At 57.5% G+C, this 14,603-nt stretch overlaps 1 protein-coding gene across 4 annotated transcripts in view; it reads right to left on the bottom strand.

The window, feature by feature from the left end:
- The window catches only part of LOC103641233 (valine--tRNA ligase, mitochondrial 1), a 47,201-nt gene extending 33,981 nt beyond the window's left edge, over window positions 1-13,220 (bottom strand). The window contains exons 1-9 of one of the 4 annotated variants that reach the window (XM_008664592.3): window positions 12,756-13,220; window positions 12,590-12,682; window positions 12,454-12,501; window positions 12,168-12,227; window positions 11,911-12,080; window positions 11,741-11,813; window positions 11,534-11,599; window positions 11,359-11,442; window positions 10,467-10,544 (exon numbers count right to left, since the gene is read on the bottom strand). In XM_008664592.3, coding sequence (XP_008662814.1) covers window positions 10,467-10,544; window positions 11,359-11,442; window positions 11,534-11,599; window positions 11,741-11,813; window positions 11,911-12,080; window positions 12,168-12,227; window positions 12,454-12,501; window positions 12,590-12,682; window positions 12,756-12,800 — 717 coding nt within the window. In that variant the 5' untranslated portion in view covers window positions 12,801-13,220. The remainder of the gene's footprint in view (window positions 1-10,466; window positions 10,545-11,358; window positions 11,443-11,533; window positions 11,600-11,740; window positions 11,814-11,910; window positions 12,081-12,167; window positions 12,228-12,453; window positions 12,502-12,589; window positions 12,683-12,755) is intronic. The other 3 variants (XM_008664595.3, XM_008664596.3, XM_008664593.3) reach the window with 3 other exon arrangements.
- Window positions 13,221-14,603: the final 1,383 nt, after the last annotated feature.

The raw sequence follows: 14,603 nt of genomic DNA, 5'->3' as shown, positions 1-14,603 counted from the left end.
TGTTTTCTGCGGCCGCCGAGGCCCAAACACACCATCGTCGTGTTGTAAAGTTGCGTTTCTTTTCCTCTTGTTTCGAGTATCTGGACTTTTTCGTTGGTAACAGAATTGTCTGTGCGAGCGAGAGTTGCTTTTCACAGAAGGTGATGAGTGAGGTATCCGTATCCCGGAGGCGTAGGAATCCCTCGGCTCGGTCGGCCTTGCCGCTTACGCGCACTCTTGCCCGTCCATAGGGTTCTGTCACCGACGCAGTCGAGAAGGCCCGAAGAATCGCTTCGGCAGAGAAGCTTTCGAGCGTGAAGACTTGTTCGGTCCGCGGAATCACTTATCCGAACGCGAGTTACTTATCCCAGAAGGTGATGAGTGAGGTATCCGTATCCCGGAGGCGTAGGAGTCCCTCGGCTCGGTCAGCCTTGGCTGCTTACGTGTACTCCGTCGTTTTCAGGATCCACTTTCGAAGTAGTCGAAAAGCACGAAAGACATTCTGACAGAAAGGATCTTTTTTCGAGGAAAATTTCGACGCAGAGGGGGTTCCCCCCTTTTAGCCCCCGAGGGAGGGTCGGGCTTTGCCGAGGCAAGGCTGACCCTTCCTTGATGACTAAACTTTGCGTGGGAATGAGGTATATGAACAACTTGAAAGCATCTTAAGGGTAGAAGCGACGTAGCTGTTGGATGTTCCAAGTATTGCTGTAGACCTCGCCTTGATTGTTGGCCAGCTTGTACGTTCCGGGCTTCAGAACTTTGGCGATGACGAACGGCCCTTCCCAGAGAGGCGTGAGCTTGTGCCGCCCTCGGGCGTCCTGTCGCAGCCGGAGCACCAGGTCGCCCACCTGGAGGTCTCGGGACCGGACCCATCGGGCGTGGTAGCGTCGCAGGGACTGCTGGTACCGCGCCGAGTATAGTAAGGCCATGTCCCGAGCCTCTTCCAGCTGGTCCAGCGAGTCTTCTCGACTAGCTTGGTTGCTTTGGTCGGCGTATGCCCTCGTCCTCGGGGAACCGTATTCTAAGTCTGTGGGCAAGATGGCCTCGGCCCCATAGACTAGAAAGAACGGCGTGAAGCCTGTGGCTCGGCTCGGCGTTGTCCTCAGACTCCAGACCACCGAGGGGAGTTCCTTCATCCATCGCTTGCCGAACTTGTTGAGGTCGTTGTAGATCCGAGGCTTTAGTCCTTGTAGAATCATGCCGTTGGCACGCTCTACTTGCCCATTCGTCATGGGGTGAGCCACGGCGGCCCAGTCCACCCGGATGTGGTGATCCTCGCATAAGTACAGGAACTTTCTGCCGGTGAACTGGGTGCCGTTGTCGGTGATGATGGAGTTCGGGACCCCAAAACGATGGATGATGTTGGTGAAGAATGTCATCGCCTGTTCGGACCTGATGCTGTTTAGGGGTCGGACCTCGATCCACTTGGAGAACTTGTCGATGGCGACCAACAGGTGCGTGTAGCCCCCGGGTGCCTTCTGCAAGGGGCCGACGAGGTCCAGACCCCACACAGCAAAAGGCCAGGTGATGGGTATCGTCTGCAGGGCCTGAGCAGGCAGGTGGGTCTGCCTTGCGTAGAACTGACACCCTTCGCAGGTGCGGACAATTCTAGTGGCGTCGGCCACCGCCGTCGGCCAGTAGAAACCTTGTCGGAAGGCGTTTCCAACAAGGGCTCGGGGTGCTGCGTGATGGCCGCAAGCCCCCGAGTGTATCTCTTGTAGGAGCTCCTGACCTTCGGCGATGGAAATGCATCGCTGGAGGATGCCTGAGGGGCTGCGGTGGTAGAGCTCCTTCACATCTCCCAGCAAGACGAACGACTTGGCGCGCCGCGCCAACCGCCGAGCTTCGGCTCGGTCGAGGGGTAGCTCACCTCGGTAGAGATATTGCAGGTACGGGGTCTGCCAGTTTCGATTAGGCGCGACCCCGCTTCGCTCCTCCTCGACGCGCAGTGCCTCACCCTCGGGGGCCGAGGGTGCCTCGGGCTGAGCTGAGGGTGCCTCGGGTTGAGCCGAGGGTGCCTCGGGCCGAGCCGAGGGTACCTCGGACTGTGCCGAGGCCTTCTCGGGCTCGGGCGTGTCGTCGGTCTTGACGGAGGGTTGATGCAGATCTCGGGAGAAGACGTCCGGGGGAACCGTTGTTCGCCCCGAGGCTATTTTAGCCAGCTCGTCCGCAGTCTCGTTGTAGCGCCGGGCGATGTGGTTGAGCTCGAGCCCGTAGAACTTGTCTTCCAGGCGCCGAACCTCATCGCAGTAAGCTTCCATCTTCGGGTCGCGGTAGTAGGAGTTCTTCATGACTTGGTCGATGACGAGTTGCGAGTCACCGCGAGCGTCGAGGCGTCGGACCCCTAGCTCGATGGCGATGCGCAACCCGTTGACCAGAGCCTCGTACTCAGCCACATTGTTGGACGCCGGGAAGTGGAGGCGTAGCACGTAGCGTAGATGCTTTCCGAGGGGCGAGATGAAGAGCAGGCCTGCGCCTGCTCCTGTCTTCATCAGCAACCCGTCGAAGAACATGGTCCAGAGTTCCGGTTGGATCGGAACTGTTGGGAGCTGGGTGTCGACCCATTCAGCCACGAAGTCCGCCAAGACCTGAGACTTGATGGCCTTCCGAGGGGCGAACGAGATCGTTTCGCCCATAATTTCCACCGCCCACTTCGCGATTCTACCCAAGGCCTCTCGGCACTGGATGATCTCCCCCAGGGGGAAGGATGACACCACAGTTACCAGATGAGACTCGAAGTAGTGTCGCAACTTCCGCCGCGTCAGGATCACCGCGTACAGCAGCTTCTGAATTTGTGGGTAGCGGATCTTGGTTTCGGACAGTACCTCGCTGATGAAGTAGACTGGCCTCTGGACGGGCAATGCATGCCCCTCTTCTCGTCTCTCAACCACGATCGCGGCGCTAACCACCTGAGTGGTCGCGGCGACGTAGATCAAGAGGGCTTCTCCGGCAGCAGGAGGCACCAAGATGAGCGCGTTGGTGAGGAGCGCCTTCAGGTTCCCGAGGGCTTCCTCGGCCTCAGGGGTCCAAGTGAAGCACTCGGCCTTCCTTAAGAGGCGGTACAGAGGCAGGCCTCTTTCGCCGAGGCGTGAGATGAAGCGGCTCAGAGCCGCAAGACATCCCATGACTCTCTGTACGCCTTTCAAGTCCTTGATGGGCCCCATGCTAGTGATGGCCGCGATCTTCTCCGGGTTGGCCTCGATGCCCCGCTCGGAGACGATGAACCCCAAGAGCATGCCTCGGGGAACCCCAAAGACACACTTCTCGGGATTAAGCTTCACGCCTTTCGCCTTGAGACATCGGAATGTCACTTCAAGGTCGGAAAGGAGGTCGGAGGCTTTCCTCGTCTTGACTACGATGTCATCGACGTAGGCCTCGACCGTCCGGCCAATGTGTTCGCCGAACACATGGTTCATGCACCGCTGGTACGTCGCACCCGCATTCCTCAAGCCAAACGGCATGGTGACATAGCAGTACATGCCGAAGGGTGTGATGAAAGAGGTTGCGAGCTGGTCGGACTCTTTCATCCTAATTTGGTGATACCCTGAGTAGGCATCGAGGAAAGACAGGGTTTCGCACCCAGCAGTGGAATCCACGATTTGATCGATGCGATGCAGAGGGTAGGGAACCTTCGGACATGCTTTGTTTAGACCGGTGTAGTCTACACACATCCGCCATTTCCCTCCTTTCTTTCTCACAAGCACAGGGTTGGCAAGCCATTCGGGATGGAATACCTCTTTGATAAACTCTGCCGCCATTAGCTTGTGGATCTCCTCGCCTATGGCTCTGCGTTTTTCTTCGTCGAATCGGCGCAGAGGCTGCTTCACGGGTCGGGCTCCAGCTCGGATATCCAGCGAGTGCTCGGCGACATCCCTCGGTATGCCGGACATGTCCGAGGGACTCCACGCGAAAACGTCAGCGTTTGCGCGAAGAAAGTCGACGAGCACTGCTTCCTATTTGGGATCGAGCTCGGAGTCGATCCGGATCTGCTTGGAGGCGTCACTGCTGGGGTCGAGGGGGACGGACTTAACCGTCTCCGCTGGCTCGAAGTTGCCAGCGTGGCGCTTCACGTCTGGCACCTCCTTAGAGAGGCTCTCCAGGTCGGCGATGAGGGCCTCGGATTCGACGAGGGCCTCGGCGTACTCCACGCACTCCACGTCGCATTCGAACGCGTGTCGGTACGTGGGGCCGACGGTGATGACCCCGTTGGGGCCCGGCATCTTGAGCTTGAGGTAGGTGTAGTTGGGGACGACCATGAACTTCGCGTAGCATGGCCTCCCCAGTACTGCGTGGTAGGTTCCTCGGAACCCGACCACCTCGAAAGTGAGGGTCTCCCTTCGGAAGTTGGAGGGCGTCCCAAAGCAGACGGGAAGATCGAGTTGTCCGAGGGGCTGGACGCGCTTCCCGGGGATGATCCCGTGGAAAGGCGCAGCGCCTGCCCGGACCGAGGACAGATCAACACGCAGGAGCCCGAGGGTCTCGGCGTAGATGATGTTGAGGCTGCTGCCCCCGTCCATGAGGACCTTGGTGAGCCTGATGTCGCTGATGATGGGGTCGACAACGAGGGGTGATCGGCTTGGTCGAAGGTGATGGGCTTGTCGGACCAGTCTAGGTAGACTGGTGCCGCCACCTTTACCGAACAGACCTCCCGACGCTCTTGCTTGCGGTGCCGAGCCGAGGCATTCGCCGCTTGCCCACCGTAGATCATGAAGCAGTCGCGGACCTCGGGGAACTCTCCTGCCTGGTGATCTTCCTTCTTGTCGTCGTCGCGAGCCCTGCCACCCTCCGCGGGTGGCCCGGCCCTGTGGAAGTGGCGCCGAAGCATGGCGCACTCCTCAAGGGTGTGCTTGACGGGCCCCTGATGATAGGGGCACGGCTCCTTGAGCATCTTGTCGAAGAGGTTGGCACCTCCGGGAGGTTTCCGAGGGTTCTTGTACTCGGCGGCGGCGACAAGGTCCGCGTCGGCGGCGTCGCGTTTCGCTTGCGACTTCTTCTTGCCTTTCTTCTTGGCGCCGCGCTGAGTTGACGCCTTGGGGGCATCTTCCGGTGGGCGGCCCTGGGGCTGCTTGTCCTTCCGGAAGATAGCCTCAACCGCCTCCTGGCCAGAGGCGAACTTGGTGGCGATGTCCATCAGCTCGCTCGCCCTGGTGGGGGTCTTGCGACCCAGCTTGCTCACCAGGTCGCGGCAGGTGGTGCCGGCGAGGAATGCGCCGATGACATCTGAATCGGTGATGTTGGGCAGCTCAGTGCGCTGCTTCGAGAATCGCCGGATGTAGTCCCGGAGAGACTCTTCCGGCTGCTGTCGGCAGCTTCGGAGGTCCCAGGAGTTTCCAGGGCGCACGTACGTGCCCTGGAAATTGCCGGCGAAGGCTTGGACCAGGTCGTCCCAGTTGGAGATCTGCCCCGGAGGCAGGTGCTCCAACCAGGCGCGAGCGGTGTCGGAGAGGAACAGGGGGAGGTTGCGGATGATGAGGTTGTCATCGTCCGTTCCACCCAGTTGGCAGGCCAGCCGGTAGTCTGCGAGCCACAGTTCCGGTCTCGTCTCCCCCGAGTACTTTGTGATAGTAGTCGGGGTTCGGAACCGGGTCGGTAACGGCGCCCGTCGTATGGCGCGGCTGAAAGCCTGCGGACCGGGTGGTTCGGGCGAGGGACTCCGATCCTCCCCGCTGTCGTAGCGTCCCCCACGCCTGGGGTGGTAGCCTCGGCGCACCCTTTCATCGAGGTGGGCCCGACGGTTGCGGTGATGGTGCTCGTTGCCGAGGCGACCCGGGGCCGCAGGCGCTGTGTCGCGCGTGCGCCCGGTGTGGACCGAGGCTTCCCGCATGAATCAGGAAGTCGCGGCGCGATGTTCCGAGGGGTACCCCTGCCTTCGGGAGGCGGAGCTTTCGGCCCGTCGGACCGCGGCGTCCTCCAGGAGATTCTTGAGCTCTCCTTGGATTCGCCGCCCCTCGGTGGTTGATGGCTCCGGCATCGCGCGGAGTAGTATTGCCGCTGCAGCCAGGTTCTGGCCGACTCCACTGGAAGTGGGTGGCGGCCTTACCCTGACATCGTCGGCGATGCGGTGCTGGATACCCTGGGGTAGATGACGCATTTCTCCGGCCGGAGGTTGGCCCGCCCATTCCTGCCCGACGTCCCGGTGGATCGGCTCAAGTGCTCCTGCTCCTTCGTCGAGCCTGGCCTGCACCCCGCGGATTTGCTCGAGCTGTGGGTCATGACCCCCCGCCTGAACGGGGACCACAGCTAGCTCCCGTAGGATGTCAACGCGAGGCACAGGCCTAGGGAGATCACCGTTCTCCGGCATACCAAGATGGTTGCCTTCGTAGGGACCCCCTAGATCGACGTGGAAACATTCACGACTTGGGCCGCAGTCCTCGTCGCCGAGGCTGCGGCTACCGTCGGAACAGTCGGAAAGGCAGTAGTCGCATGCGGTCATGAAGTCCCGCACGGCACTGGGGTTACCAAGTCCGGAGAAATCCCAACATAAGTCGGACACGTCATCTTCCTCAGACCCCGAGGGCCCGCAGGTCGAGGCGTCCGTCAGCCGGTCCCAGGGCGACCGCATACGATACCCCAGAGGGTTTGGACTCGCCTCTACGAGAGCGCCCGCCAAAGCGAAGTCGCTTGGCGGGTCGAGGCTGAATCCAAAAGGTGTGAGATGGGAATCAGTGGGTACCTCTTGGTCGACGGGCGGTGACGAAGTCACGTCAGGGACGGACTGCACCGTCGTCTCAGGTACGAGGGTGACGCCCAGCAAGCCTTTCGCGAGCGTGCTGGCGTCGTCCGTTTGCTCGGGATTGGCGTGTTGCGGGGAGACGGCGCTCGTCTTCGTCTCAGACGCGAGGTCGATGCTCGACGTGCCCCCCGTTGGGGCGCCGGCGCCGTCGACTCGCTCGACAGCCGACGAGGTGCCGCCTCCTGCTTGGCCTTGGTTGCCCCGCCTCCTCCTCCGTCGGCGGGGGAGAGGGCGGGGTGAGCTCGAATGTTGTTCTTCCACCGCGCGGGGAAGACGTCGTCGATTCCGCCGCGGGCGGGCGGACTGTCGGCCGCCATTGTCACTGTCGCACGGCGGGGGAAGGAGTATCATGTCGTAGCTGCCGTCGAGGGACATGAACTCAAGACTCCCGAAACGGAGCACCGTCCCGGGCTGGAAAGGTTGCTGGAGACTGCCCATCTGGAGCTTGACGGGAAGCTGTTCGTCAACACGCAGCAGGCCCCTACCTGGCGCGCCAACTGTCGGCGTTTCGAGACCGGGGGGTCCCTGGACCGACGAGTGAAATGTCGCCGCGTGCCCCAGCCCAGATGGGTCGGCGCGAGACGGAGCGCGAAGGGGGGAGGCAGCCGGAGAGAGAGAGAGAGAGAGAGGTGGAAATCCCGCGGCCTTCGTGTTTGTCCCGCGCCCAGGTCGGGTGCGCTTGCAGTAGGGGGTTACAAGCGTCCACGCGGGAGGGAGCGAGCGGCCTCACGCGAGCGCTTGTCCCGTCCTCTTCCCCGCGCGGCCAACCCTCTGTAAGAGAGCCCTGGTCCTTCCTTTTATAGGCGTAAGGAGAGGATCCAGGTGTACAATGGGGGGTGTAGCAGAGTGCTAACGTGTCTAGCGGAGGAGAGCTAGCGCCCTAAGTACATGCCATCGTGGCAGCCGGAGAGGTTTTGGCACCCGGTTCGTGTGGTGTCGTGGCCGTCGGAGGAGCGCTGGAGCCTGGCGGAAGGACATCTGTCGGGGCTGTCGAGTCCTTGCTGACGTCCTCTTGCTTCCGCAAGGGGGCTGAGAGCCGCCGTCGTCATAGAGCGTGCGGGGCGCCATCATTACTTGTCTGGCGGAGCGAGCCAGATGGGACGCCAGTCTTGTTCCCCGTAGCCTGAGTCAGCTTGGGGTAGGGTAATGATTGCGCCTCCTGTTGACGTGGTCGGTCCGTGCCCTAGGTTGGGCGATGTGGAGGCTCCTCCGAGGTCGAGGTCGAGTCTGTCTTCCGAGGCCGAGGTCGAGTCCGAGCCCCTGGGTCGGGCGAGGCGAAGACCGTCGGCTGAGGCCAGGGCTGAGTCCGAGCCCTGGGGTCGGGCGAAACGGAGTTCGTCGTCTTCCGGGGCTGAGCCCGAGTCCGAGCCCTATGTCGGGCGGAGCGGAGTTCGCCGTCTTCCGGGGCTGAGCCCGAGTCCGAGCCCTGGGTCGGGCGGAGCAGAGTTCGCCGTCTTCCGGGGCTGAGCCCGAGTCCGAGCCCTGGGTCGGGCGGAGCGGAGTTTCATATGGTGCCTGAGGCCGGGCCTGGCTGCCTGTCAGCCTCACTCTGTCGAGTGGCACAGCAGTCGGAGCGGCGCAGGCGGCGCTGTCCTTCTGTCAGGCCGGTCAGTGGAGCGGCGAAGTGACTGCGGTCACTTCGGCTCTGTCGACTGGAGGACGTTTGTCAGGATAAAGGTGTCAGGCCACCTTTGCATTAAATGCCCCTGCGATTTGGTCGGTTGGCGTGGCGATTTGGCCAGGGCCGCTTCTTGGCGAAGACTGGGCCTCGGGCGAGCCGGAAGTATGTTCGTCGCTGGAGGGGGGCCTCGGGCGAGACGTAGATCCTCCGGGGTCAGCCGCCCTTGCCCGAGGCTGGGCTCGGGCGAGGCGTGATCGAGTCCCTCGAATGGACCGATCTCTGACTTAGTCGCACCCATCAGGCCTTTGCAGCTTTGTGCTGATGGGGGTTACCAGCTGAGAATTAGGAGTCTTGAGGGTACCCCTAATTATGGTCCCCGACAACCGTCGACCACCTTGAGACGACCTATCGCCTCTTCGATCGTCATCGTGGAGAGGTCTAGCAGAGACTCGATCGAGCGAGCAATCTGCTTATACTTCTCGGGAATGCAACGGAAGAGCTTCTCAACAGCTCTCTCTCCTCATCGTAGGTGTCGTCGTCGAACTGCACCATCTTCTGCAACAGAGTGTTGAGGCGGAGAGCAAAGTCATCAACATCCTCACCTGGCTTGAAGGCCAGGTTCTCCCACTCCTTGCGAAGTGTCTGCAGTGTGGTCTTGCGGGCATGGTCGCTGCCGATGCGGGTCGCAGCGATGGCGTCCCAGGCCTCCTTGGCAGTTCGCTTCTGGGAAAGCGAAAACTGCATCTCGGGCGGGACTACAGCAATAAGGGCATCCAGCGCCCGCCGATCCTCGTGGTAGTCAACGTCGCCGTACCGAACTGCTTCCCACATTTGGCGAACCTGGAGCCATACCCTCATCACCGCGGCCCACTCGACGTAGTTGGTCTTGGTGAGGGTAGGCCACCCACCGCCGGGACCGATGTCCCTGACAATGGCCTGGGCCATGCGGCGACCATGGTACCGATCCGGGGAGGGAGAGTCGCGCCGCCTGTAGAGGCCGCGATCTCCGTCGACTCGGTCGCCGCCGCCGGGAGCACCGCCGGCGCGTCTACGCCCGTCTGGGCTGCCGCCGCGTGCGCCCTCGCCCGGAGCGTCGTCAGCGCGTCGGCGCCTATCTGGGCTGCCGCCACGCGCGCCCCCATGGGGGTGCGCGGCTGCCCACTGTGCCGCCTGCTCTCGTGCTGCTTCCCTCGCCAGCCTGAGCTCTTCGTCGGTGTTGTCGTCGACAGAAGCAGAGCTGCCAGCTCTACTGCCTCGCAGAACCTCGAGCTCTGCTGCCGCCGCACGTGCAGCATTTGCCGCCTCCGCTGCTTCTACTTCCGCTCTCGCTGCTGCCAGTTCCGCTGCCGCCAGCCGTGCTGCCCTCGCCACTGCTGCTGCTCGCTCTCGTTCTTGTGCCGCGGCGACCTCGGCTTCCTGCTGGCGCCGCGCACTCGAAGTGACCGAGCGTAGGGACATGGTGGGCTAGTGAGGGGTCGCTGCGTGTGGAAGAGGCTGTCTCAGACGAAAGGTTGCTCGTCTGAGCAGGAGAGGAAGGAACAGTTGGAGCTCTTGCTGCCGACTGAGTGTGGGGTGAGGCGCGGGAAGGAGATGAGCAAGAGATGTTTAGGCTGCAGGATAGTTTGGCTCTGATACCAATTGTAAGTAAAGGGACTCTAACTCTCATCAAGGGGATGACACTATGAGTTGGGGCAATTTTTCTGTTTATTTCCTCAAACACTACACAATGTCATACCCTTAGAGGGGTTGGGGACACATATTTATAGCCCTAGGGGCTGCACTACACTGCACTACACACTACACTACACGCTGCAGCACACAGGTGATGTCCTTTAGATACTAAAGTGCAGTCAAAACTGTTGTGCTGCTACTGCTGTCCTGCGCAGTCAAAAGACTGCTGCTGCATGCTGTCCTGCTGCAACTGCTGCTGTCCTGCAGCAGTCAAAAGGTTGCTGCTGCTGCGCAGTCAAAAGACTGCTGCTACTGCTGTCCTGTGCAGTCAAAAGACTGCTGCATGTTGTCCTGCTGCAACTGCTGCTGTCCTGCAGCAGTCAAAACTGCAACTGCTGCTGACCACATGACTTATTCCATCAGCCCACATATAATCATATGCCATGCAAAAGAAATACTTACTTCAGAAACAAAATTTTCACGCCCTATGTCATGCCTTGTGAGCTTCCTTTCACGCATAAGCTTCTTTTCTACAACAACCTGGTATAAATGAGAACAGATGTCAAAACGAAGTACAAAAATTTGAATTACTCTCATAGTTATTATTAAGGCGGTAAGGCGAGCGCCCCGCCCCCACCTTTTAAGCGAAAAGGCGTAAGGCGACGCCTTAATTATATATATAAATATTAAAAAGTAGACCAAATATTATATATATATATATATATATATATATATTACTAATTCGAAAATAATAAACAAGCTAACATAACTGTAAGTCCTAGTAGGCCTATTTCAGCCTGGTAAGAGAAAAAAATAAAGAAGTCCACCAGCAGTCACCCAGCCCAGCCCCACAATGTTAGGGTTATCTATCTCCCAGACACCAGCAGCTACAAGGGTACAGCCTGCAGCCCTTTCAGCCACCAGTTCTCCATCCCCTCCCTCTCCCTCCCTGCAGCTCTCCTCTTTCTCCCTGCGTGTCGCCCCGCCGAGACCTGCGCGCTCAGCCGCGCCGCCGCTGCCTAAGAGGGGGCAGGGAGCAGATCACGCGCGCCGCCGAGGACGCGCCCTGCCACCGTGCCCTTCTCGCCGCTGCTCGCCCCCAAGGCGTCGATCCGACGATGCTCCGATGACACCTCGACGACATCCTACGGACACCATGAGCCGCAGCGGACGCCTTATGCCCTAAAGCAAGCGAGGTAGACGCCTCACCCTCCACGAACCCGGGACTTGGAGGTGCTACTCAGGAGCCTTTAACCACTAGTATAGAGGCCCTTTCGCCAAATTCCATCACCAGAAACTGCATGTTTCATCATATAAGCATCATCTGATAGTAAACAAATTCCTAAATGCAGACCTGTGTAGCAATGCCAGCATGGTCCACTCCAGGGACCCACAGAGCATTGTAGCCTGACATCCTACGCCAGCGTATCATAGCATCCTGCATTGGTCACAAAACCATTGTATAGCCAATATCTATACCGTTAACATGGCATAACGATCTCTGCAAACCAAAAAAGAAAAACGAACACCTCTATAGCCACTGTAAGTGCATGGCCGATGTGAAGAGCTCCAGTCACATTTGGAGGTGGCAGAACCTGAAAAGGAATAACTCAAGTCTTTGTTGGAAGCTAACCAGTGGTTGACAATATAAAAGAACTACAGCGATGTCAAAAGTTGCAGTATTCAAATCAGCTTCTAGCTTATTTTGCAACTGTTCAAGAGCATGAATCACTTACTATGACAAATGGTGGTTTTGTGCTTGCAGAATCTGCCCCAAAATATCCTGATGATTCCCACCAAGCATACCATCTGCATACAATAAAAGGAATCATGCAGTTGAGCCAGACATCTCCAGTGCTACGAATTATAAAATCAACAGATGCAAATAACTAATCAAGCATCTTACGATCTCTCAACTGCACTTGGACTGTATTGTTTGGCCATCTGAGGCGCGAGCAATTTCTTCCGCCCATTAGGAGTGTTTGGGTCTATGAAATCCTGTGGATTTTCATCCTCCACAGCTTTCTTCCTTTGTTTTCTCTCAGCCTTCTTTGTTCCGTCTGAGGTTGCTTGTGCCTAAGTCATATCCAGCAAGCATTTCAGCTACTAGACATCTGGATCATCTGCTCAGTCATATACAGATTTAGAGTACTATATTTGAACCTGGAGCCTAGCCGCCTCCTTTTGCTTTGCCTTAAGTTTTTTCTCTTCTTTCTCTTTTGCCTGAGAGCATAGCATTTAACCCATAAATGATTATAACATACACGATAACAAAACAGGCTGATCTCATAATTCAGATCATTGCTGACTCCGTGAAGTTACTGTTAAGTATTAACTAACTGCTGTTTTCAGGCCATCCAATCACCAATTAAACTGTCTGAGCCAAGTCGAAAGAATATATCTGGGAAACTAGTACAGAGAGCAATGCAAGACAGAATTTGATTGATACCTTTTGATCTTTTTTCAGCTTCCTTTCTAACTCTTTCTCATCAAGTTGCTGCATAACCAAAAAAAAGTGAATATAATAAGTTGCTAAATTGAACAAAACAGAAATACAGTTCAGACTGCACAAAGGTGCCAAGTACCCTCGAAGGACCTTTTTCCATGAAACAAGTGTGGTGAGTGAGTACACGAACCTTCTCCTCAGCAACCTTCTCCGACCCCTGGGCATCAGATTGCTGCACAAAACCACACCCAAATCAGTCCAAAAACATAGAGAATTAGAGAAAGGATCCCCACAAGTAGCAGCACCGGACGGGCGGGTTCGAGTGGCGCCCCCTTTCTTACTTTGTCCATGCTTCAGATCAAACCGGCGGATTGGCTCTTCTATGCGCCGCTGCCGTCGGCAGTAGGAAGGGTGTTCAAAAAGGAGCTCTTACGCGCTCGCTTAGGCGCGCCTCTACGCTGGGCGGAGGGTACCGCCTTGCCTAGTGGGGTAGACGGTACCGCGCAATCGACAAAAGGTAAGGATGCGTGGGGGCGACGCGGACGTCGGGAGGCGGTGCGGGAGGATGGAACACCGGGCGGAGGTCGCCGGTGTGGGAGGAGGAGCGGCGGACGGCAGCGGGCGCAAAGATTCTGAGACAGATGCCGGAGAGCTACAATCGACAAATGGCTTCATCTTTTTTTTTCTGACCAATTTTTTTAAGAATTTGGCTGCGGAGAAATTTCTGTCTGAGAAGAATCTATTTATGTGAATATTACGTGCGAAGAAAGATGAAGTGGTACAAAGAGTTCAAGATCTAGAAAGCTATAGATTTCTACTATCGCGATGACTCAACCGATTGTGTGTTCATGTTGATTTTGGATGGTTTTTACCAAAATGATTCTTATAAAAACGAACTGAAAAGTCGGGCATTTAGCAATCCGCGGCAACTTTTAGTGACCATAAGCTGAAAAAAGCACAAACAAACAATGCCAAAGTATTGTTTGGATTGTCACGGTGATACGGTGAATGGGGCAGGCTGGTATCCGCAGTTAGGTGTTCGGTGATTCCACATCAAATATTTGAACGGTAATTATAGATATCAAATATATTCTAATTATAAAAGTAATTATATAAATAAATACTAAAAACGAGATAAACTTGTTAGATTTAATTAAGCTTGTATGGAGGCTGAACCTAACGTTGATGACCTCAATCGACCCTTTGTGAACTCACCCACAAACTAACCGTGACTGATTGCAGGACCAGACTAAATTGAAGGCATCGTCGGGCTCCGCAACACGACCTTCGCTCTAGTCTCTACCAACCATCGTACAAAGATGATAGCTTGACTCCCACTATGGCGGACAAGCGAAGGCCCAGACGTGAAGAACGAAGTCACGAACTTCGCCGCCCACGATGTCACGGAGGGCCCGGGTGGATTGCCCCAAGCCTAGTGCGAGGGGTCCCAAAAGGCGAAGCTCCACGATAGCGAAGGCTCAGAAGAAAAGCCTGCGTCGAGCCTGTCGGGTGTCATAATTAGGGGTACCCATATTATCCCTCTAAAACGCACTCAGGAAAGGTTAAGACTTAACCCCTGAAGGAAAGAGGCCGAGTCACCTCCTTGCCCGAGGCCCCTCCCAGAGGGTCTCCCGCCTCATGCAAATCTCCGCCTCGCCTGAAGTCACCACCGCTCCATCCGTCTCGCCCGAGCCGATCTCAGACAGATAGGACAAAGGCACCCGAAGACTGGCAGGGGACACTCGCATTTAATACAAACACCTACCCCGCGCAGAGGCACAGAAGCACAGCGACTACAAGACAGCGGCCATGTCCAGGCGCAGCAGCATGATTACGCTCTCACCACTGTGCGCGCATGCCGCCTGCCATCCCCTCGATGGGACATCTAATACGACTGGAGAAGTAGACTGGCCGTCGGGAGCAAATCTCCGCCTCGCTCGACATTGAGCTCGGCCTCGGGTGATGTCTCCGCCTCGCCCGAGCTCGGCTTCGGCTACCTGTCACACCGCAAATCCCGCAGGCGGCCACTCTGCCAACTGTGGCACACGTCAGGGAAGGCTCAACCATCGTCTCGTGAAGACTTTCGTCTTGTCCGAGCAGGGCTCTGACCTCGATAATCACAGCAAAGGAATCACAACGTCACCCAGCACAGG

This window comes from Zea mays, chromosome 10, assembly GCF_902167145.1.
Source record: "Zea mays cultivar B73 chromosome 10, Zm-B73-REFERENCE-NAM-5.0, whole genome shotgun sequence".
Lineage (NCBI taxonomy): Eukaryota > Viridiplantae > Streptophyta > Magnoliopsida > Poales > Poaceae > Zea > Zea mays.
The sequence above is the reverse complement of the archived record's forward strand: the minus strand, read 5'-3'. Positions and strand labels throughout refer to the sequence as shown.